The 24677-nt window shown below is 36.3% G+C and overlaps 1 protein-coding gene across 1 annotated transcript in view; it reads right to left on the reverse strand.

Annotated features, from left to right (window-relative positions):
- Positions 1-23115: 23115 nt before the first annotated feature.
- The window catches only part of EPHA7 (EPH receptor A7), a 189733-nt gene continuing 188171 nt past the window's right edge, over positions 23116-24677 (reverse strand). Inside the window, exon 16 of the mRNA XM_071548781.1 lies at positions 23116-23172. Within this exon, the coding sequence (XP_071404882.1) occupies positions 23148-23172 (25 nt within the window). The 3' untranslated portion in view covers positions 23116-23147. The remainder of the gene's footprint in view (positions 23173-24677) is intronic.

Here is a 24677-nt window from a genome sequence, read left to right on the forward strand (position 1 = left end):
ACTGCACTCAAATCCATGTTCTGTCTTTTTTATCTTTGCCCTCACCTGCCTGGCAAGGAAGATACAGTTTAGAGAAAAGTAGGAAACTTAACCAGAATGATTTCTATCTGTTCTTTCTTCTGGTAAACTCAGGGCAGGCATAACTGAACAATGCAGCTGTGGCAGCCATGAAGTCATCAGTCTAGCTTCTCCTTAAAGGACTTTCTCCACCTCACAAAATCAGCAGGAAATAAATCATTCTTCAAAGCAGATTTCTGGCAACAAGTAAGGAGGACTTCTGTAACTATTTGATGTTTTCTACTTATTTGCTTAGGAAAGTTTCTTAGGGGTTTAAGTTTTATGTTACATAGTTCCTAAACACAAAACTGGTGAATGGACTAATATTTTTTAGTGGTTTTATTTCTTTCTTTTATTGATTTAAAAATAAAATTTAAAAATTGCAACTCTCTAAGAGTCTATGGTTAAATATAACATTGGTAAGGCTGATGTTAGAAAACTGCGTTCAAGTCAGCATTCACAGCTTTGAAAGGAGATTAAGAGTTGGGGACAAGATACCTAAATCTGTAGAAATCATTTGCAGGCTACAGAAAATGTCTTAGAGTGAGAGATGTAAAGGTTTTCACGTGTTTACTTTTATTTTTTTTTAATGGTTTCAAACTTACAGTTGTCATCCCAGATGGAAAATGCAGGGAACTGAGGATTTTAAAATCTAGTACAGAAAGCCATAACAAGATTTATGGTTTCAAGAAGAAGCCAGAAAACTTCAGATTAAGACTAGAGCACTTTTTAAAAAACAAGTGACCAAGATAAATAAATGGAACAATCCAGCAAAGAATGAATTCTCTGTCTCTCAATGTCTTCAGATTAAGAGAAGATGCTGTTAAAGGTTCAAACACAGGAAGGTGGTGTTAGGAGGAGTCCCCTTAGATAATTTTTCTCACCATACCAACACAAAAGGTTTAAGCTTGGAGTGCTGGGACTGAGGACAAAATATAGCTGATGACTGTCAGATTCAAGTTTAATGGTGGGATGGAGGTGAGAAAACAGAATTCTAGCACCTGGGGGTGGAGAGAGATTTTTATTTCTTTTTTTCCCTGTGTGCTGAATTGATTTGTTTTGGGGGTTTTCTTGCAGCAGAGGCAGAAAAAGAGCCACTGCTTGCTGGTGAGAGCTTTTTTTTTTTCCTGGCTCTACTTTTTACTTTTCCCTCTCCATCTCTGGGCACCCTGAGCTTCAGAGAGAGAGAGAAGAGAGGAGAGACACAGCTGCTTCAGGACACTGCAGACCGTTTTTTCCCCTCTTCCTGGGGACCAGTTTGGACTGCAAGGAGATTCCGGGAAATTATCACCATTTCCTCCACTCCCAGCTTTTCCTTCTTCCTTTGGAACAGAGGACAAGGAGAGAGAGAGAAAGTCCACGTGAGTTCATCCCTTATCTCTGCCTCACTGGGAAAAGACAGAATTCACCTCGCAGCCAGCCAAGGTGTGACACTGGCACTGTCCATAAGTATAACTGCTCCAGGAGGAACCTACCGTTTGGGGGCTTGTTCTCTTTTGTTTTTACTTTTGGTGCTGGGGGAGTAGTTTCCTCTGATCTGTTTACAGTTATATCTGTATCTACATATATATATAGTAGTTAAGAACTGTTATCCTTCTTATATCCATTTTCTAAATAATGTTCCTTTTTCTTTGTTGTAGTTTTGAAATGATGTAAATTCTCTCCCTGCCAGTAACTCCTTGTTGTAGTTTGAAATTATTATGTAAATTCTCTCTCCTGACACTAACTGTCCATGCCAGTAGTTAACAAAAAAAAAGTAGTTAACTGCTGATCACTTGGGTGGGGGCAGGTTTGTCTCTTTTGTTCTTGGGGACTACACACGGTTGGGAGTTTGGGGTGTGTGTGCAGGGTTGAGAAGCCAGTTTTCTGCTGCTGCCTGTCCCCAGGACTGTTTCTGGCCGCTTGCTGTTGCTGCCTGCCCCAGGCCTGTTTCTGGTCGCTGCTGCTGCTGCTGCTGCTGCCTGGCCCGGGACTGCTTCTGGCTGCTCATGTTTTCTGCTTCTTGGACAAGGAACACAGGGGGAAGAGACAGAGTTCATCTGAGAGCTCACCACTCGTCTGTCTCGCTGGAGAGGGACTGGAAACTCACTCCACAGCCAGCCGGGCTGTGACATTGACACTGCCTAAGTATAACTTTCCTCCCGGAGGAAAACCTGCTAGGTTTTGTTGTTGGTTTCTTTTTTTTTTCTCTTGTGGTGTTGGGGAAGTGGTTTGCACTAGTCTGTTTACATATATATATATATATGTATATAGCAGTTAAGAACAGTTATCCTTCTTGTATTAAAATTCCTTTTCTTAAATTTGATAAAGAGTGGCGTGATTATTGTGGAGGAGGCCCCCTCTCCCGCTTGTGGGTAAACATTTTGGTTTTTCCTCTCAAACCAAGACACTCCTCATGCCATTAGTTAACACAAGAAGTAGTTAACTGCTACCAATTGTTGATCATTTGGGTGGGAGGCATATATGTATCCGCAATTTATTACACTAGATGCAATACAAGAGAACTAGGGTTTGATTGCTTCAAACCAAAATGAAAATCAGAAAATCCTGCAACTCTTTGCTGACACATAATATATTTTATCTGAAATTTACAGACAATGATTTTCTGTGACAATAAAGGCAGTCATAATACAAGCAAGGTTGTTGGGTCTTTTTGTATTTTGTGAAATGCTAGTGCTTGCTTTCTTTATTATTGCACTAGTCTTCTGGTGCAGATGTACATTCAACATCAAAACACAGTCTGAGCTCTAGCTCACTTGTCAGATCATAATCTCACAGAGGAGTCAAAAAGATGAAGACAAAGAAGGGTGGCTGGGATTTCCTGAAGTACTTTATGGCATTGGCCTAACCATGGGCTATTTGAAATCAGTTGAAGTTGTGCTATTCATATCACAGGCAGTATCTTTGAGTTGATGTTGAATGCTTGTAATAATCTTAAGCAGCAGTTCTGTCGTATCTTTCTTCTTTTTGAGCTGTATAGTATTAAATGTCAATAATTTATTAGAGGGAAACTATGACTAACTGTAAATGAGAACATTTATTGAATTAAAATGAACTAGACATTACTGATACCTTGGCAAGCACATATGTAAACCTATAATTCCACACTGCCTCTCTGAGCCTGAAACCACTATTAATGTTAGCACCAGAAGTGTTTCCTTTTCAGCTGAGTTTTAAGTGGAGGAAGACTGCAAAATTAACACCATTAATTCAAAAACCCCTTACTTTTTTTCTCTCCCCTCTATTGTTCTACTATACAGTGAACAGGTGAGATAATAACACTGAAAATCATCACGACAAGAAATCCAAATGCAGAAATCCAAAAGACAGTTAATTACTGATAATACAAGTTAAGGGATGAACATTCCTTTCAACTTTGGGTTACAGATAATTTTTATCGGATGCTTCTTTTATCATGCAGCTCTGGATTTTACCTGTTTTCTAGGCCAGATATTTTTTCCCATGCTTCTCTAGTAATTTTATGATTTCCCAGGAAAATTCATTTGTTTCACCATTCTTGCCAATTTTTGTGAGAATCAATTATTGGCAATGAATAAAACTTGGTTTATGTTGGTGAACATGCTTTTTGTTGCTCTTGTCTTGCTAAATGAGTGCCTTTTATGTCAGCTCTGGTCCCAGGTCATCGTGGTAAAGACTGATAGGAAAGTGAAAAATTTAAGAAGAAAATATATACAAAATCTGTATCAACAACAGCAAAAGTACAACAACAAGAAGCAAAAAAATTATATCTTTTTAAAAAGTGTAATGAAGGGTAACTTTTTAACGTTTAACAGTTCACTTACAAAGGTGAGGATATTCTGATCAACTGTAGCTCAATAAGGCATAAAGGCTTAAAAAGAAATTACTCCCCAGAAAAATAGATAATGTACAATCTATTTAGGAGGAGAAATCAGTTGGGTAAGGTCCTGATCATTGATTATGATTCAGCTAAAATCTAGTTTAAGTATTTCATTTGAAGGCCAAAATTATTCTCTCAAGATTTTTCCGTGAAATCAACTTTTTAGAAGTGCCAAAATCACCTATGAACCTAAATCTCTTTGGTTTTGTTACTAAACAATCTACATCCTCTGGCAATATTGTCCAGGGATACTAAGTGCCTTTTCTGTATTTGTTATGCATTTCGGTTCAGATGTTTTTTCTTTAACATGTCCATACTGAGAGCCAAGTACTGAATTCTATAAGCTTTTTGTCAGTGCCAGAGCAAACACAGGAGACATTTAATAGTACTTGGAAACCAATTTTATATTTATGTGGCAGCATAAAAGAACAGATTTTTTTAAGGAAGAGACAGCATGTTAAAAATAAAATGAAAATAATCAGAATACATTATAATGAAATGTCTGGAGGGAATGATGCCTCCTTTTGATCAGTGTTTAGATGAGGTTAAGCTCTGAATCACAAATAAAACCATTTGAATTATTATTCTGCCATCCTTTTTCACTAGAATTATGGGAAGATTTAAATATTTCAATCTCCTGTCAGCACCTCAGCTGAACACTTCTCTTGCATTTGTAAACAGAAAGGATGATAATCATTTGCTTACGTGCCCCAACAAGAGAAAAAATTTCAGACATTTCCCCTCATCTGGGGTAAGGGACACAGGGGAGCTACATATACAGCTTTCAGTTGATTATGTTGGGCTGGGATTAATGATAAATGATTAATGAACAGATTAGTTGAGCATCCATCGGGAATGGAGTAAATACATATGGAGCAGAACGATAGTGTAGGTGACTTCTCAAGGTTCTTTTCAGATCTTCTATTGTTCTATAACACATAAGTCCCTCCTCTCTTATTGTTTCAGGCTTTTCTCTAGGAGAATGCCTGTTTTCCAAGTCAGTTCTCTAGAATGATATATGCCAAGATTAATTGCCCTAAAATAGTACTAAGCTGGCTAAAAGTGAAAGTATAAAGGCAAAAATTTCAGATGTAAAATGCTTCTGCTCATTCCCCTAGAGCAGTTACAGCTTACAGCAGCTGAGTATATGGCTCCCTTACTTCAACTTTCACCTCCAGAATGTAGTGAGCTCATTCTCAATATTTCAAGTACCAGTGTGGATTAATTCCAGCACTGGAAGCACATTTGAACTGGCAAACAGTAAATGGTTGCCATCAGGCATAAGCACTTGTTATATCAAAGCTTTGGCACATTATTTATGGAAGACTTACTCTAATGAGTTCCATCCACACCTACCAGATGTGCAATCCAGGATTATGCCAGCTGTTTACCAGAATACTTGATGTCCAATCATATCATAACATGGCATTCAATTTTAATGTTGCTGAATAAGGAAATTTTGCTTTAATATCTTTGTTGAAAATGAAAAAGCAATGTTCTCATGTATCCTGATTCAAATTAGCAGTTGAGCCCTTATACAAACATAGACATTTCTGTGCATGTGGACAACCCCACCTGGATGTGCACAAGGCTCTCCAGATGAATAGGATTGAAATGTTATTGCATTTCATATTAATCATTCAACTTCTTGGATAGCAGCATTTAATTTTCAGACTCTTAACTTGCAATATGTTGACTTCATGGTAATGGTATTTCAAAATGCAATAATTTACCAATGAAAAGAATAATTTATACTTTTAAGATCTATTTAAAGTGAGGAAGGTAAGAAAGACTTCTTAACAGCATTATGTTTTCCAGGATGATAAATATTTGTTATAACCTGTTTGGTTTTATAATTACATAAGCCACTGACATATCAAATTAGGAAGAAATAGAATGTGTTGATAACAGCCCAAATATACACATATGCTATTTTTTTAATTATTCATATTTATATAATGAAAACTACAAATAATTCACACAAGAACTACTCTCACAGAAAAAAAATGGTATGGCATTAGTTTACTGTACTTCTTTTTTAAAAGAGTTGTTTTTTTAAGCAGCTATGAGGTAGGCCTTTTAAAAATTCTTTTTCCTTCAAACTGCTCATCAAATTAGGACTAATTCTTGACCTTAGAAAATAGTCACACAATCCATATTTTTGTGGTTCAAATAGTGCTAAATGTGCAAACATTTCCTGCACAGCTACTTGATTTGTTAAATTATCTACTCCTTTGTACACGTATTGCTAATGAGAAAGAGTAACTCTGCTACTGATGTTACTGCAGTGAAATTCTAGTTTCTGACATTCCAGCTTTCTATTCATAGAAGTAAAGCATCATACAGTGATGTAACAACACCAATACACATTGGGGATATGTGTGCTGTAGGTATTCAAAGATAGAATAGTAGCAATACTTGCAATCTATTTTTCAAGTCTTCTTTATTTCCCCTGTGGGCCTGATTCTATATCAGACCCATAGGTTGGAATATTGAAAACAGCTTCAGATTAACAATTCTATGTTGCAATGTACCACTCCTAGGCTTTCATTTGTGAAAGCATTGTTAGAATTCCTGCATTTCAATGGTGTTTGGTAGATGCACAATACTTGGCAGTGTGTTTCAATGTCTTTTATTGTGCTTCTGGTTGCAAATATACACATGGAAAAGAATGAGAGATCTCGGCATGAAAAATGTCTTTCATTGTTACAACAGAATTTCCTCACCCTACTCTGAACAAGTCTTATTGATCAGTCTTTTCCCATTGTTTCATTGACATCTCTGGCCTAAAAATTACTGAAGTCAGTAAGTTTTGAAGTGCTTCTTAATGTTCCAAGGTCATGATTATATTTTCGAGGTTTGTATCATATTAAAAAAGAATATTGCATATTAAAAATATGTTAAAGAAAACAAAATACTGGAAGTAAATGTAAATCCACTCATGAAAAATTAAACCATACTTTATTTCTCATCTGTTACCAACCCAGAACAAGTAGTTACTTTTATCACATAAGTACCTGCTTTTCAGTCAAGATTAAATCATGGAATCATAGAATGATTAAGGTTGGAACAGGCCTCTGGAGATCATCTAGTGCTATGCCCCTGATCAAGGAGGTTCACTTAGAGCAGGTTGCACAAGATCGTGTCCAGTGCATTTTGAAGATCTCCTGAAAGGAGACTCCACGTTGTCTCTGGGCAGCCTGCTCCAGTGCTCAATCATCCTCACAGTAATTAAGATTTTCCTCATATTTAGCTAAACTTCCTGTGCATCAGTTTTTGCCTGCTGCCTCTCACCCTGTTCCTTGGAATCACCAAGAAGAAGGCTCCATCCCCTTGGCACACTCCCTTCAGATACTTAAATACATTTATAAGGTACCCACTCAATCATTTATTCTCTAGACTAAACAGAGAATTCAATCTCTCTTCCAGTCTCCTAATCATCTTTGTATCCTTTTGCTGAACTCCAGGAGTTTCATGTCTGTCTTGTACTGGGCATAGCAGTGGCCTCATCAGGGCTGAGTAGAAGGGCAGGATCTCCTCCCTTGACCTGCTGGAAATGCTCTTCCTGATACATCCCATGTCACAAGACTTGACCCAGTATTGACCTGTGGGAAACACTACTAGCTAAAGACCACCAACTAGACTCTGCATCACTGATCACAACACACCTCACTGCTCATCTAACCCACACTTCCTGACTTTATCTATGAGGATGTTGTGGGAAAGCCTTGTAGAATTCAATCTGTCCAGCCAGTTATTTCACCATAGAAGGCCATCAGACCGGCCAAGCATGATTTCCCCTTGTTTAAAACAATGTTTATTGCTCGCAATTACCTTTTCTTTTATGTGCTTGGTGATGACCTCCAGAATGATCTATTCCATCACCTTTCCAGGGATAGAGGTGAAGTTGAGTGGCTGGTAGGTTTCCAAGTCCTCCTTCTTGCTCCTTTTGAAGATTGGAATGACATGGATTTTCCTCCAGCCCTAGGCACCTCTCCTGTTCTCCATGACCTTTCAAATATGATATTAAAACTCTCAGGCTATTGGAGGAATGCTATGATTTCCCTACTTGATGAAAGAGAAGCACTGCATTTCCTAAGGAAACATATTAAAAAAAATGGATGTGTGTAGATGTTAATAGCATTTGCATTTAACAGCGAATGCATTTTTATTGTTTGGGTTTTGATTAGAATAATTGGCATTTTAAGAACAAGATGAGGCCCAGGATAATAAAATCTGAATTGAACAAACAAACAAACAAACAAAAAAAAACCAACAAAAAAGTAAGGGCAGATTCAGAGGTGGAGCAACTCTCCTGTGAAGACAGGCTAAAACAGTTGGGATTGTTCAGCCAGGTGAAAAGAAGACTCCAGGAAGACCTAATAGCAGCCTTTCAGTACCTTAATACGGCCTAAAAGAAAGCCAGAGGAAGCATGTAGTGATAGTACCATGTGGAATGGCTTTAAACTGAAAGAGGGTAGGCTTAAATTAGATATCAGGAAGAAATTCTTTACTGTGAGAGTGATGAGGTACTGAAACAGGTTGACCAGAGAAGCTGAGAACGCTCCACCCTTGGAAGTGTTCAAGACCAGTCTGGACAGGGCTTTAAAAAACTGGTCTAGTGTAAGGTGTCTTTGCCCATGGCAGGAGGATTGGAACTAGAAAATTTTTAAGGTCTCTTCCAACTCAAACTTTTCTGTGATTCTAGGAGTGTAATGAAGACTGGGGGGAGTTGGCAAAGGATAAGGGAAACTGGTTTGCAAGATATTTACTGTTACTATTATTAGTGTAGTCATGTAATGAGGTCCTGATTGTCTCTATCCATTTTAGCAGGTTGCCTGGAGACAACCTAACCCATCCCAAAGATCTGTATACAATCTGTGTCCAAATACAAAAGCCTTAAACTACCTTCAAACTCTCCAGGAATACTGGCAGACAGTCCTTATTCACTAATTATACCATATGTAGGTAAAAAGATGCCAAGAATCAGATCAGACCAGAAACATCTCCCAGTCAATTATGTGCTTGCACGTAGTTTTTAGAAGCCAAATTTTGATAAACAAATTGTTTTGCCATTTGTCCCTATCAACTTTGCTCAGTCTTAACAATGCAAAAACTATCCCTTTCCTAAAACTTCTCTCTTTGGACACATGTACAAACCTCTGACATGTAATAGCAACCCATTACTCATTCTTGTTTCATTGGCAAGTACATCTGCTGGCAACAGCCAGGCAAAACTGGAGGTTCCTGTCCTCATAAACTTTCCAAATGTTTGCTAGAAAGGCAGCATGCATTCTCTTAGTGAGATATTACCAATCATATCAAAAAATATAATTTAAAAAGATAGTGTAACAATAAAAAAGAGGAAATATTGTACCTTATGTGACCTTAGTTAAAAAGTTGTTCTACTTTATTTGAAGGGGTTGTAAAAGGTAAAGCAATTTAATACGCTTGGAAATATTTTTATTTTCTTTTGGTCACTTTCTGGTGGAGATGAAGTTGACTTAATAGGCTAGGTATTTCATGGTGCATGCAACTTGACACAAAGTTGCTGTGATCAATAGAAAAACATCTAGCCTTTTGACAATAAGATGCATACTGTGGCTATAAATTTAGTGTACTCAGAACCTAAAAGCAGGCTCACAATTTTATGGCATATCTACATAGATACAACTGCTGCTTCTAGGAATTGTCACCAGGATCCTGTTTATACGTGATTTTGTCTTACTTTTACCTGCTATTTATAATACCTTTATCTTTGTATATACATTTCTCTGTGTGGTATGTGTATAGAGAGGAAGAGAGGGAGAAAGAATATGCTGCAAGCCTACACAGATACATTGAAGTCTCATAATCTTTTATTATTATCTCATCACTTGCATCTTTCACAAATGTAGTTGTATGCAAGAAAGAAAAAAAAACATCCAAAAAGCTAGCAAGAAGATACATTGTGACAATTTTAAGGAAAACATAGAGGAAGGTCTGTCTTCCATAAAAATGAAAAAGTAATTTTATAGAAAATACATGTCTGTTGACATTTAACATTCCCAGGGAAGTATTTATTTTATAGTTGCTGTGAAACAGAGACAAACCCTTCATTTGTATATTCATTTTCTCTGTCATGAGAGTGAGCTGCAGCTTACTACAGGAAAGAAACATTGTCTGGCCATTTATATAGGTTGTATTATGCCTCCTTTGTATGCAATGCTGTCACATAAATATCATAATGCTATGGTTAAAGTATTGCCTATAAGTATGAGTTGTGTCACCTCTAATGAAGAAGGTTAATCTTTTTCAGCAGAAGGAATGTACTAAGCCCTCCATGAAGTCAGTGTTAAACACAATAAGCAAAGTAATACACCTGAAAATGGCCTCCCAAGCATGGGTAAGTATCAGGGTTAAGTTGATGCTCTTTCTAGACTTCGTGAGCGTCCACTCACAATTGGGATATATGTGGTCATTCATATATTAACATAAATTCTTCACTGTCTTTTCCCCTTTTTTTGCACATGGAGGGAAAGATTCATATGCATTTGTTCAGATTCTTATGTTCACTGGCAAGGAGGATTGCAGATTTTTACTACCATCTAAACTCTTATTGCCAGTCTCACCTCTGTCATTAAATGTGAATCTAATTAGAGAAATATTCAATTGATTTACAAATTGATAAGTAAGGAAGTCTTTCTTTCTTTCTTTCTTTCTTTCTTTCTTTCTTTCTTTCTTTCTTTCTTTCTTTCTTTCTTGGGGGGGGGGGGGGTCAGCACAGGGGAGTGGTGTTATTATTTTTGCTGCTGCCAGATACAATTTTTTTTTTAAAAATATGAAGCCTGAAAATGACTCAAAAGGAAAACTATTTCTCTTGTGTGATGAAATTTAAAGCTTTAAAAAATGTCCTTTATCATGCAGGTTGACACTCAGACTGCTTCCTTCTCTCTAACCTGATACTCAGATAGAATTCAAAGCATTTATATCTGAGATCAATTCTTTTCACCTGAGATGGTGGCATGAAAACCTGGACACCTCTGGTTTGAAAGATAAACTTTGTGCTTAAATCTAAGCTCTAACATATCTTTGAAAGTAGCACCTGGTTCCCACCTGAATCCCTTTATGATTCATAGATTGACTGGGAAGCAACCACTCATTTGGAATTCCAAATATGTAAAATATTATCTTAGCAAGACAATGCACAGTCTAGATTTTTAATTAAAATCTACGGCCAGATGAAGAACCTTATTGCAATTAATTCTAATCATTCAAATGCTTACACTGAAATATATGGATGTGGATACTGCAGCTTCAGCACTCTAAGGAATGTCACAGCTATGGGTACTGCAACCAGGAATGGAATTTAAGCACCAAATAACAGGCTACTCCTGACCAGCCTGAGCTACTCTGGGGTCAATTGGTGTTTCAGAGAGCAAGACGAAGTATGTGACTGAACTCTCTCTAATCCTTAAGGCACTTGCTCCAGGTTAGGGACACCTGGACTCCAATCCATTTTCAAAGAACATTTATATATTTTAAAGAGTGAGCCTGTAATGTAAGAAAATAATTATTCCTTAAATAGATGTTAAATTTTAAGTCCACTCATCTCACTAAAGTGGTCTCTCTAATGTTTCCAAGGTCATGTCTGGATTTATGCCTTGGCTACAGTGCAGAGAAAGTTATTGTAAAAGGGTTACTTCCTTGCTTTTGCCCCTTTGTGGCTTGGTTTTAAAAGAAAACAGTAGGCAATTCTGCCTTCTCTATAGTGCAGTTGCCTAATAGTGGTGTACAGTGGAGTCAAGTGGAGAAAACAATTATTTTCTAGAATTTGATTGGGAGATGTAAAGCTGCTCTGGCACATAAAAATAGAACCTATACTGGGAATGCAGAGGCACCTGAGGAACGTTAATTTCAAGTGCTAACATGTGCTAATATGATTTGGCAATCTGACAATCAGGTACCACTTGAATGTGGATTTTCATGATCACAAATTTGAACCTAGACACACCATTCCCACTTTATGGACTTCTTCGGATCTTGCCTTGTGAAAATGTTGCCCACAGCTGTAAGGAAAAAAAAAAGTATCTTTCCCTGAAATTTATATCACTCTATCACTAGGAATCTTTTTTATAGTGATTTTATAATTTAGATTTTAGACCCTTTCTTTTAATTAATTAAACACGTTTGCCTTTTTTTTATTTCAAGTCACTTAATACTTCTATTTTAGAAAAATAACATGCTGTCTTATTTGTTTATTTAAAAGAAGATATTGCTGACCATCTCCAGATTTGTTATTGAACATTATTATGTAGTCTAATCTGCAAATAGTTGAATTACTTCAAGCAAATAGTCCAATTTTGTCTTTAATATACTTCTGTGAAAATGTCTTTGATAAAACACATTTTACTTTCTGAAAAAAAAGCATAATTCCAAATCTTCAATCACTGAAAAACACTACAATTCCATTTAATGCACTTAGTTTCAAAGCTGAAAAAATAAAGAGACTCCTGTCAACATTCTATTCTAAGTTAAAAGACTTATTACAATTTAGAAAGCATAAGCATTCCTTTAGAAAGAAAGAGTTCAGAGAAAAAGCCCAACATATCATGCTATAATGTACCATTGTCTTAATACCATCAAAATACCAGAAGCCACTCGAGGATTCTCTGCTGAACTGCAGAGGCTTGTTCACGAATCACTAGACATTCAAATGGAAGAAAGAAATCCCCTGTAAGACCAGCTAAAAGGCTGTGCATTATTCCTCCTTTCATCTGACAGACTTCTCTTGGCGATAGAATGCAGAAATGGATCTGAAAAATAACTGAAAACTGCACCCTTACCTTCAGAAGTTGCACGTGTACTTACACATTATGTGTGTATGTATATGTATGTATAGTTATCATATATAGTTATGTATATTGGGTCAGGTGTCATACTGAACTGACCCTCTCCCTGCCTCACCTTAGCAGTTGAGCTAGAATAGATTTTGGATAACTCTAATAATGCTATGTGCTTGCTTGAAGATCTTGATTGTGCAAATACAGAAAGAAAGAGATATATCAAATACATGATCTGATAGGACACTAATACTCTCAGTGCAGACAAAACTTGGTCTTTGCTGCAAACCAAATGAGATGGTGTTAAAACCAATATTTCAAGCAAATCAGTCAGCAGACAGTGTGTAAGTATGGTCCATATCTTCCTAGTCATACTTCCCTCATCAGCCCATGTGCCTTCATTCTGCCTTTGGATTTGTTAGCTTTTTACTACAGGCTGGGAATCAGATGTACATCTTCTGCTTTCCAGCCTGGGAGCAGTCAAATGCGGGGCAAACTGTGGGGAAAAGCACTGTGGTTTCTTATTTCACTGCAAGCCATGATACACCTATGCACTTTGAACCTTAGACGATAAGTGTGTCACATGCATTTGCAAGGATGCCTTCACAGCCCACTTGACAAATTAAAAGCTGCTTGACGCCTGTATATGGGATACCCTTTTTTCATTATTTGTAACACTGGCCTTAATCCAGTTCCCTGCTGCTAACTTTCTCTTCCCTTCCTGACCGTTGGACAGATATAATCAGATAATGTCTTCTGATAACATATTAGCTCTTGCAGTTCATTTTAAAGGTTGAGCTTTGGAATCTCTGACCATACAAGCAATAAAAAGTGTGATAAGGGCAGAAAATGGTAACAGAACATGGAAATACTTACTCTCACTATGCTGATTGTTTTTGTGTTTTGAAATTGCTTTTTATATGGTTGGGTTTTTTTCAAATAAATCTCTAGTGAATTGATAATGGAATAATATTCTTAAATCCCTTCAGATTCACAAATATTTGTCAGCTGTGAGTTTTTTAGTGAAATTTAACCAGTCTAAAACCCTCTGCTCTTTTTTATTTTTCCACCACAATCACATTTTTATAAGAGTAAGACACAGGAGCAGTGATAGACAAAGCTTTAATTTTTTTAATGGGAAGGGGAGAAATGAATAAATTGAATAAATTAGCTTTGCAAACAGATCTCTGATTACAGTTAATGCTTTGGGACTACCACTAGTGTTAAGACCAAAAAACAATTTGCTAATACTGAGCCAAATTTTAATTCTCCAGCTGCTAATTTGAGGTAGAAAAATTGTTTTCATTCTTAATATGCTTTCTTTTCACTTATGTGCTTTTCAAATCCTTTACTGACTGAAAAGATAAAATTGTTCTCCATTTAGCCTAAGTAGGTGGTTTTACTGCATTTTTTCATACTTCACTAAGTATTTATTGCCTAAATTTCACTTTAATTATCTTTTTTTTCATATTGAATAAGAAAAGGAGTGAGATAAATTCCAGTATTAAGACTTGAGTTATTTTATGTGATGCTAAAGGAAAAAAAAATATTTAGGTATCACTTTTTTTTTTTTTGCCATGTGACTATATGCTTTTTGACTGGAGCTAGACTCTTCTTTATTTTCCCAATATATTTTCAGTTAGCTGGTTTTGTACTATGGGAAAAAAAGACTAAAAGAAACATATTAACAACAGTCTTCAAATTTTGCATCTTCAATATTTCAATACCTCTCATTAAATCCAAGTTAATTTTCAGTATGCTGATCTTCCCACTAACATAGAAACCAGTAATATATCCTTTAAAATGTGAATAATGAGATAAAAGATAAAAATAGGAAAAAAATACTTGCAGGAACTAGAAGGTACTGTTTGTATTTAGAATAAGAAATATTCTCATACATGGGTTGTAGACACAAGGGTGTCAGGAAGATTGGTTAGCTGATAGTTGTAAAGTTCAATACAATTGTAAGTTACCTAATTATTCCTAATCATACAGGTGAATTATTGTTTTATAAAAATGTGGAAGATTTAATAATGAGTCAGCTATCTATTCTAGCAGAGAGACTGGAAGGTAGAGAAGAATGATTTTCTAACATATTTTTAATGTACTGGGAAGAATGATATTCCTCTAAAAGGAAATGCATAACCAGGGAAGGCATTGTGATGGAAAAAAAAAGAAAGAGAAAATCACAGAACTGTTACCCATTGCATTGTCTCCCAGCCCTTCATTCCTGTCACCTTTGATGGGAACATCACTGTGCATGGCAACAACCACAAAATGGGAAAATGCGACAAGAGTCAACTGAAAGAGTCCAAGATACTTTCCTGAAGCATCCAGAACAATTTGAGAAGTCATAATTTCACTTCTACCTAGCTTCTATCCACTGCTGCAGGAATGCCCATGTCTCTCAAAGATCCTGTGTTAGAACTGTCAACTCAGGTAAATGTCTCCTCTATAAGAGAGTAACAGCGTACTACGTGTCCAATGCATTTGTATGGGCTGGAAGATATGACATGAAACCTATGGATTATCATTCACCCAGATGGATACTAGGCATTCCTAAAGTGCCTCTAGGCACCTGTGTTTAAATAAAACCTAGAAATCTAATTTAAACTTAGCAGAAACATTCATCTCTACCAAGCGTACTGACAAGATGTTCATTGAGTGTTCAACTAGTGATAGAGAGACCTTAAGATGGACACATAGATTTAGTTGTCTTAGTTCAAATTGAATCCCAGCAAAGAGTTTTTCCTTGACTAAATGATTCTGTATCCATTTGCATACCCAGCACAGAGATACTCGCACAGATACAGATTATTTGTCGTGTCCTCAATGTTGAATTGTGATAAAAGTGTTATTAATAGAGTTTCCATATGCAGCTTTTTCCTGCTGACTGCTGGCAGAGCTGTCCTGCACAGCATTTTCTGTTTATCTTACCACCTAAGGTCTCTGTGTAATCTCCAAATTTGCTGGGTAATGCAGTTCTCAGCTGCCCTGTGTGAATCTTTTCTTGGTTGAACACCAGGATATACATGAAGTCACAGGATCTCACAATGGGTTCCTGGGCACCAGCCATGCTAGTTTATCTGCACAATGTATTACTTATTTTATTTTAATTCTTTATGAATAATTATCAGCTGTGGTAACTTTTAGTAAGAGTCAAGTTGCTCTCATAATGCTGTCATAGTATTACAGAATTCTTACAGGTATTAAAAGTATTTCCAGAGATACTATTTCTCTCTTGTTGTCCACTGCTATTTCATCAGGTCTTCTGAGCTTCATCTTGTCTATCAGGGCTCCTTTCAAAGTACATATATGCTTCCACTATTCAGAAAATATTTTTACAAGTCTGGCTTCTAATTATTCTCAAGACATGCCTGAGCATGATGGGAATATTTGGATAATTGTAAGACTGTATATCTTAAACTACCTGGGAAAATGCAGCTGAAGAATGTGTAAGTTATAAATTATTCACTTGTGGGATGCAGAAGGGGTTTTTGATTTTTTTTATTTTTTTCATTTTTATAGATTTTAGAAGTACTTGTAACTGTAGTAAAATGTAGATTTAGTGTGCTAATATATTTCTAGCAGCTTAAGTTCAATGTTTATACATGCCAACCTATGCCACATATCAGTAGCTCAAATTCTTTTAGTTGTTTAGTTTTGTTTCCAAGGTAGAAGACTGAAAACTATCAGAAAAGCCTGCAGAATGAGACATCAACACGGGGCAGAGTGAGCCAGTAGTCAGAACACTGGAAGAATTCCTGAAGCCAGAGTAAGAGGAGGACTGATGAAGAGAGGGTCCCATTGACCTCTGACTCAAATCCTGTGGGGGTGGAACAGGGGTGGGACCGGGGCTGGACTGAGAGGTGTGAACTGAGAATTGGGTAGACCATATTATAAAAACAATAGAAACCAATGTTCGGGGACTGGCATGTCAATATGTATTCCTGTGGGCTCTAGGCCTGATATTAAAGGACTTTCACTTTTTATCTTATCCCACACCAACTTGGCTCAGAAGTCCCGCTTTGTTGGGATCTCTCATGGCATCAGTGTCATGTATTATAAAGGACTGTCCTGGCCATCCTCAATGTAAAAATAAAATGTAACCTGGACATAAAAATTTGTAAGCAAAGGAACTGCATAAAAAGATAGACTAGAGTGGATGTGAAGTGTGAGAAGTTCTGACAAAAATGGAGTAGTTAGGAATATGTTTGCACATACCTTAGAACAAACAAAAATCATTTTATGGTGCCTATGCTCCTAGTCTAATATATAAAGTAGTTTAAAATAAATAAATAAATAAATAAATAAATAAATAAATAAATAAATAAATAAATAAATAAATAAATAAATAAAATGTGCAATGAAAGCCACTATCTAAACATTTAACAGTTTTAAAATATAGTCCTAATCATCCTATACAAGCAGGATGTTGAAGAAAATTTCACATAGATATAAATTCTTCTTATATTTGTTTCTATATCTCTGTAAATACAAAAAATATCTCATTTATTTTTGAAAATAGGTCATACAAAATCACCTTTTGTATACAGTAGAAGAGGGAGAAGACATACAGGTGAGGAAGACAAATTAAAAGAAACAGAAATACAACTAACAAATTATATTTAGAAATGCTGGGAAAGTTAAGAACAGAGTATTTGTTTTTTTCTTCTCTTTTTCTAAGTGAAAAGAACCCACCTCTAGTTAATCAGAAGGACACAATATCTAATGCCCAACACCCCCCAACTTTTAAACCTGCATCTGAAAATGACCTTGCTGTAGCAATGAGCAATCCACTTTGCCACTCTGAGTTTTCCCATATGGAATTTGGAGATAAGTCTTTCTTTGCCTTATAAGAGTTGCATGAGGAAAATTAGTAAACATATGTGTGTAGCTTTTTGTTCAATTTTTAAACTAGATTTGTTTATTTTGTCTTGGGTATCTTGAATGCTTTTACTTCCATTGGTGTAAATGTGATTGTGGTGTCAGACATTCTGATCCAAACTCCTCCCACAGGAACTTTTAAATGAGATTTAAATTAACCAAAGGGCATCAGACATTGTCCTCTGAATGTAATAAGCTCTGCCTTGTAGAATTATGTAAAAGTAATTAAAAAGCTGAATAAAAGGATCCCACATTGTGTTTCCCAGTTCATTCTTGCATGTAACATTTCATGCAAATCAGATTATGTTGTTTGACTTAAAAATCACTAGGCCAGATTCTCAGCTGAACTGAAATCAATGGAGTGGATCTGATTTACACAAGCGTGGGTCTGATCCATGACATTTATTTAACTTATTCAGATGTTAAAAAAAAAAACCAAAACCATTTCTTTGAATGTAATTTTTTTCTTTTCCCCTTCAGTGTAAGATTATAGTTGTGATTTATGATACACAACATCAAACTGATGAGATCCATGTAATGCTACAAAGAGCCAGAGTTCAAGTCTAGGCACAACTCTGAGTGAAGTGTGTGCCCACTCCCACTGCAGCCACTGGAGGCATTGTAGTTCACAGACTCAATTCCTCCTCGGCTTCCTTTTACATCCAAGGAGTTAATTTGTGTTACTAGTAAGGGTCATCACTGCATGCCTATGGTCCCACTGTGAGCTGGCTCAGTTATTTTAGCTAGAGACTGGCTAGGGAAAAGCAGAAGTGAACAACTGTTCTTCCATTTCACATAAAGCAACTCGACCTCACACAGGACCTGACAGGTTTGGCAGGAGAAGAGCAATACAGATAACAATGCAATCTGTATGCTTTAGAAGTGCAGCAACAGTAAATGAATAAGACATGATAATTTCCTCAGCTTCATCATGCTCTCATCATGTATAACTAATTGAGAATCAGGCCCAAAAAATGGTATAAAAAATCAGTTGGAAAAGGAGAATTTGATCCCGACTTCTCTTAAGTTTCTTTGGGTTTTCTTGTTTTCTTCAAATTCTACTGAAATTGAAGGATTATTTTCATAGATATTTTGGAGAGAAATAGCAAATGAGGAGTAAGTTCCCTTCATGTTCCTAGAATTTTAATTCCATTTCCAAATTTACTTTCACAGTTACTGTGACTTTATCATAAGTTCATGAAAAAAATAAAATAATGGGGGGATCCATATTAGATAGGTGAGTTACAGAGATAGTGAAAAATATCATTTTACTTTCTGGAAAATGAATACATTCTTCATTGAATATATGTATTTTTTCCTCACTTATCCAGCCCCTATCCAGTGGGATATCTCAAATATCAAAAATCACTTTTCATAAAATGTTTATCCTCCAATCATCCATTATAGGGGCTTTTGGGGTTGGTTTGTTTTGGGGTGGGGTTTTTTGTTGTGTTTTTTTTTCCTTTTTCTCTACACTAGCCTATGTTGTGTTAACTAACAGCTAGACACAAGTTTAACAGTTGGTGTGAGCAAATTTTATTTTGTGCAACATCATGTAAATATTGTTCTTGCTTTACTTCTGCATAAAAGTTACAGGATAACAAATTCATTTTTAAAATGCAGTGAGAAGCTTGTAAATTGTTTCATCAGATGACAGTGAAATGCAGGAGTGACTTCAAATCCATTAACAGAAGAACCGAATGTATAAAATTTACTCAAAAACTACTCACTGTTTTTTTGATCCATTTAAAAGGAAACTCACAGAAGCAGATCCTTCTTGCTCTGGAGCAGTGAAGCCTAATGAAACATGTATGAGATGCAGAGATAGGAATTCATAAATTGTAATCCATGTTTCCTTGAGACAAATTGAAGAAGATCAAATAGGTATTTGTCCAGACTACATTCAAAAATATATCTTTGAAGATTCTGGGGCTTCTTCTGTGTTCCGCTTACCCTTCTCATATTCAAATTGAGACAATTAGAAAATCTGTTTTTTCCAAATTACTCAACATATCCACATAATTGCTTTACAAAATCTTAGCATTACTTCACTTTATTATAGTGGTAAAATTTTGCTGAGAAGGGGACTTCACTAGACAAGGAAATCAATACTTATGGGTATGAACCTTAACATAAGTCTGTTGGAATAGAGAACTATTTGCATGTAATTTTTCACATTGAGTACCATGGAGTTTACACAACTAAATGCTTCTGGAATGTATTTGTAAACAGACCTATTCTTTTTATGACCTGTATGTCAAGTAGTAGTTTTAATGTAATTATATTGATTGCTACCTCTGGAGTTTCATTTCCCTCAAATATAATTTTTATTCTGCTGGAATATGAACAGCACATTTGCAGAAAGGATGATTTCTGGATCATGTCTGGATTGGGGGACCCACAAGTGCTTCTGAGCTCATGTTGCAGGTTCTGGTCATGTCACACATCCACTTTCTGTATCCTGGTTGTTGCAAGAAAGAAACCTGGATGTAGCAGGCCTTAGTATGTTGTAACCAAGTCCTCATGGAGACAGACAGTCTGATCCACCAGGAGAGTTTCCATGATTGTTCCTGTAATGCAGAGGTGAATAAAAATCTCAAATCTACCATGCAAGGACACAGAATAATTAGTTCTAATTGTTCAGATTTGCCATGGAACAACACTGAAGTAATTGTAACATCTTCATGTCTCTAAGTTCAATCCAGAAACAGGGATAACAGAAAGAGCTTCCTCTCAGTTTCATGCTTTCTCTGTATTTAAACTGTTACCTTAAGGTTTTTGCATTCAGAGGAGTGTGTATGTGTTTGTTTGTACGTGCACATGTGCATGCATAGGGATAGGAAAATAATGCTGCAGTAAACATTTCTAGAAACATAGAGAGAAACATTTACTAGCATAAAAAACAAATATTTTTTGTACAATTGTAAGAAGTGTTTATATAGTGTTTCTGCTCTAGCCACATTAGTTAGATCCATGTTAATAAGTTGAACAGGGCAGATACTTGTGCAGTGTTGCTCAGTCATGAATATAGATTTCTAAAAGGCCTTGTAAAGATTCATCCCTACATGTTTGTGGAACTGTATAGTCTAATAGTGTTCATCTTTGCTTTAGATAAAAATAGTAGTAAAAATATATCTTTTGAAGACTCTATATTGTCTCATTTGTTTTCTAAAGTAATTTCCCCTACAGTCATCACATTTTAAAAAAATTGTAAATTACTGTGTTCATACCATCTCCTAGAGGTGCCAGATATAACCATTAAAGATACTTTTGCACTCCAAGTCAAATCAGGGATGAGAATTTTGGCATATCTGGCCAGCTCTACTGTCAGCGAAAAGAAAAACACTCAAAGTCTAAATTACACAAACAGGAAACAACTTACCTGGGACTCAAGCATCACTCTTGTTCTCTCCATTTACCCTAAAGTCAGTAGGTAAGCAAAGGTGAAATATTTTTTTTCCTGAAAATCTGTCATCCTGATGTTTAACTGAAATACCTCTAGAAGTCTGCCGTCTATGACACCTTTTCTTCCTGCATGAGGTCTTTTTGAGTTTTGTTTGAACTTATCCTCCCAGACAAAGCATCATTAAACACAAGAAATAACAGTACATTTATTTTTTTATTTAGAATAAAGTAAAAATTTTATTCAATATAGAATAATTTGCATTTATTTAGAAATGTTTAAAAATATGCAAATGCCACTGTCATCTCTCTTCTTACTTTTGATGTTAAAATCTTATTTTTAGGAGAATCATATGGGAAATATGCCCATATTTTTATAGAGCACACAATATTGTTTGCTATTACAAAAAAGAGGCTGAATGGTTGATCCAGCTGTTAAATCATGTCTACAATGTACATTAAACAGCCAAAAGATATAAAGCAAGAATTTAATTGACCAGTGCTTGCATAGTGTGTGACATTATGTAGCTGTTTTAGCTGGCTTTATAACATCACACAAATCTATAACTTCATACTTCATGAGTCAGAATCAATAAACCTGCCATTACAGACTCCAGAATCAATCTTGCCTTACATGCTTCCCCACCCTTTACTTCTTCCTATTTTCTTTCTGCTTCCCAGAAAAAAAACAATCTGCTGTGAGAATTTATAATCTTTTGAGCTAAGTAAAACAGATGAATTAGGAACATTGATTCTATGGGCAAAATCACTTACCATACTCTTCAGGGCTGAATGCACCCAGGCTGGTATTCCAATAGAGCAACAGTCCCTTGTTTTCCTCTCTCATTGTTTTAGATTATTGTGATTTAACATAGTCAGCCTCAGGCAAATGAAGAACTTGAATAAAACTGAGAAGCCAAGCCCTACTTTATCCTCTTGTCCTAGTTCAGCAGGTGGGACCAGTTTATCCCTGTGAGGGTGTGACCAAAGCTATGTATTCTACACCCTCTATTCATTTCCTATGAACTGTTAACAATGGACCATTTGCAGCAGGTGCCCAGGGCACACCCGACCCCTCAGGTTGTGAGCAAGGTGTGAAAGGCACCTGTGAGACTAGAGATGTGATAACTCCCTTCCAGCAAGTTGTTAGGACCTCCACACCCAGCCTGAGGTGTCATGGCTGCAAATGGGCTGGCTATCAATGATTCCAAAAATATCTCATGACTCACAGAGTGAGATCACCCATTGTGGAACTCCCCACCTTGGGGGAGGTACTGGGTGGTCCCACCTGCACCTGAGGGGATATAATCTTGGGGGGTTTTGAGACTGGGGGGAACCACTTGGCAGAGCCAGAGAAGGACCACCACTCTTGACTAGGCTGAGACTGTCATCTGTACCAACAGTTTTTTTCACCTCCTTTACTTTGGACTCAGGGGAACCACATGGGGCTCAGCACAGGGGCAAACAAACCCCATTGTGTTTGTGCCCGAGGGTGCTGGGTTGTACTTCTGGGTTTTGTGGGTTAAAACCATTTTCTATTTGTGTTATTGCATTTATTGTAATATTTTTATTAAATTGTAACTCTGACCTCTGATTTCTACTCTCTTTTGTGGTGGATTTGTTTCTCCTGCTGGTTTACCTTTAAACCAGCACACCTCTAAAGTCTATAATACTTCTGTTCTCCTTTCTGAGAACTCATTTTACCAGCCTGATCTCCAATATTGTGAATATATCTTTTCCATCCTACTGTACTTTTTACTTCCCTAGTTGAAGACACCAACATTGTAAGTGCTAAACTTTAATCTACTTATGTCCTCAACCGCACGTCTAGATGTCTTAAAGCCTCTACCATGCAAATGTTATTGATGTTCCAGAAGTTTCATAAGTTCAGTCATCCAAAAGAGAAGGTAGAACAAACACTGTTGTCATTCTGAAAATGTTCCTACAGCAGTCATGTAGTAGCACAAGTATTACTGTGTAATGTCTCTTTTAGTACATGTTGGATGATTTGTAATCCTTACCCTGTCAGAAAGGAGGAATTAGGTCCTTCAGATATACTACAGAGAAAAAGGATGTTCATGGGAGGATCATCCCTGCATCTTTAAAGTCCAAGAAATCACTTACCTCCATATTCTTAGGTTATTCCTAGTTATGAGAGAAAAAAGAAAAGAAAAAGAAAAATAGGCGAACATTACAACATTTAAGTTACCAAAATGGTGGTAAAATGTACCCTTACATTTCTTTTCCAGGGGATTTTTTTGTTTATTCAGCACAAGTTTAGTCATTGTGTTGATAAAAACTCATCTTGTTATTTAAGTGACTGAAGGAGTCATCCCCAAAGAAGTATATGAATCGCATATGAAAACAGTTTTAACATGTTTAAGAGTGGCAAAAAAACCCCAAAACTCAGAAAACAGAACAAACAAACAAAAGAAATCCCTCCACAAAACTTGTTTGGATAGGATAGGTCAAAATCTAAAAAGCAGAGAAGAAGAATTATATGGTCTTTGATTTGGGTAATTTATGAAGTGTATAATTTCATTATTGTTCAGGAATACAAGTCTGCTAAAAATCTAAGATATTATCTTGGAAAATAAATAGAAAAATAGTATATTTTGTACATCATACAGCTCCTGGCAGTAACTGAACGCCAACAATCTGAATACTAATGTCTTCTGAGTACAGATTTCCTGTATTTTCCTCATTATTTATTTATATTTTCAAATAGCCCAGACACTGCTTAGGATGTGGTTTAATAACCCTGGCTCATACTGCTGAGCTATTAGTGCTCTTGTAGAGAGCAGCTTTTGGCATGAATTTTGCTGTGTCAACCCACTGGAGCACTTCACAAACATTGGTAAATGAGAAGTTTGAGAAGGGAAAGAAAACAGTTAGCAGGTGTCACGCATTTGCAAAGCTGCAGTTATTACCCTGAACATAATCTGCAAAAGATATTGGCTTAAAACAGCAGAGAAGAATGAAAATATTATGATTTATGGCACAATTATTTTTCCTGGTATTTGTTTCACAGATTCCAGCATTCTGGCATAATTTTTTTTCCATTTATACCATGGGCAGAGCAGTTGCTCCACACAAGTTCATCCTTAATTAGGTTCTCTGATCTTTCTAGAAAAGGAATGTGGAATCTTTCCAAAATTAATAACTGTGCATCTGTTGGTATAACAGTGAGGCACATTTGTGAGCAGTAGATATGTATGTGAAGAGATGAGTGGCTCTGAAAGAATCTAATCATGTAATTACAAAAACTAGGCCATTCTACAAGGCATCTGCATTTCTATATTTTGATGGTATTTGATTCTGCTATGATATTTTAAATACTCAAAGTATGACTATTTGTTACCCTTCCTTTCCCTTTATGGGGACTTTCTCCAACACAATTTCTTAGGAAGAAAGGACAAATATTGAAAGATCAGTCACAAATCATGACTTCCTTGAGCTGAACAGACAATTGCAGAGCATTAATAAAATTTTGAAATTATCTCTTCTGTTTAATACTAAGGTTGCCTTTGGAATGGCTCCATCTCTTATAATTTCTGGACTGACTGACTTCCCTTCCTTCAGTTGTCCCCCAGTAGCAGTACTGGAGTTGCTACATAGATTTCTAACAGTGAAAACAAGTTTGACAAATG

Source organism: Pithys albifrons, chromosome 2 (genome assembly GCF_047495875.1).
Source record: "Pithys albifrons albifrons isolate INPA30051 chromosome 2, PitAlb_v1, whole genome shotgun sequence".
Classification (NCBI taxonomy): domain Eukaryota; kingdom Metazoa; phylum Chordata; class Aves; order Passeriformes; family Thamnophilidae; genus Pithys; species Pithys albifrons.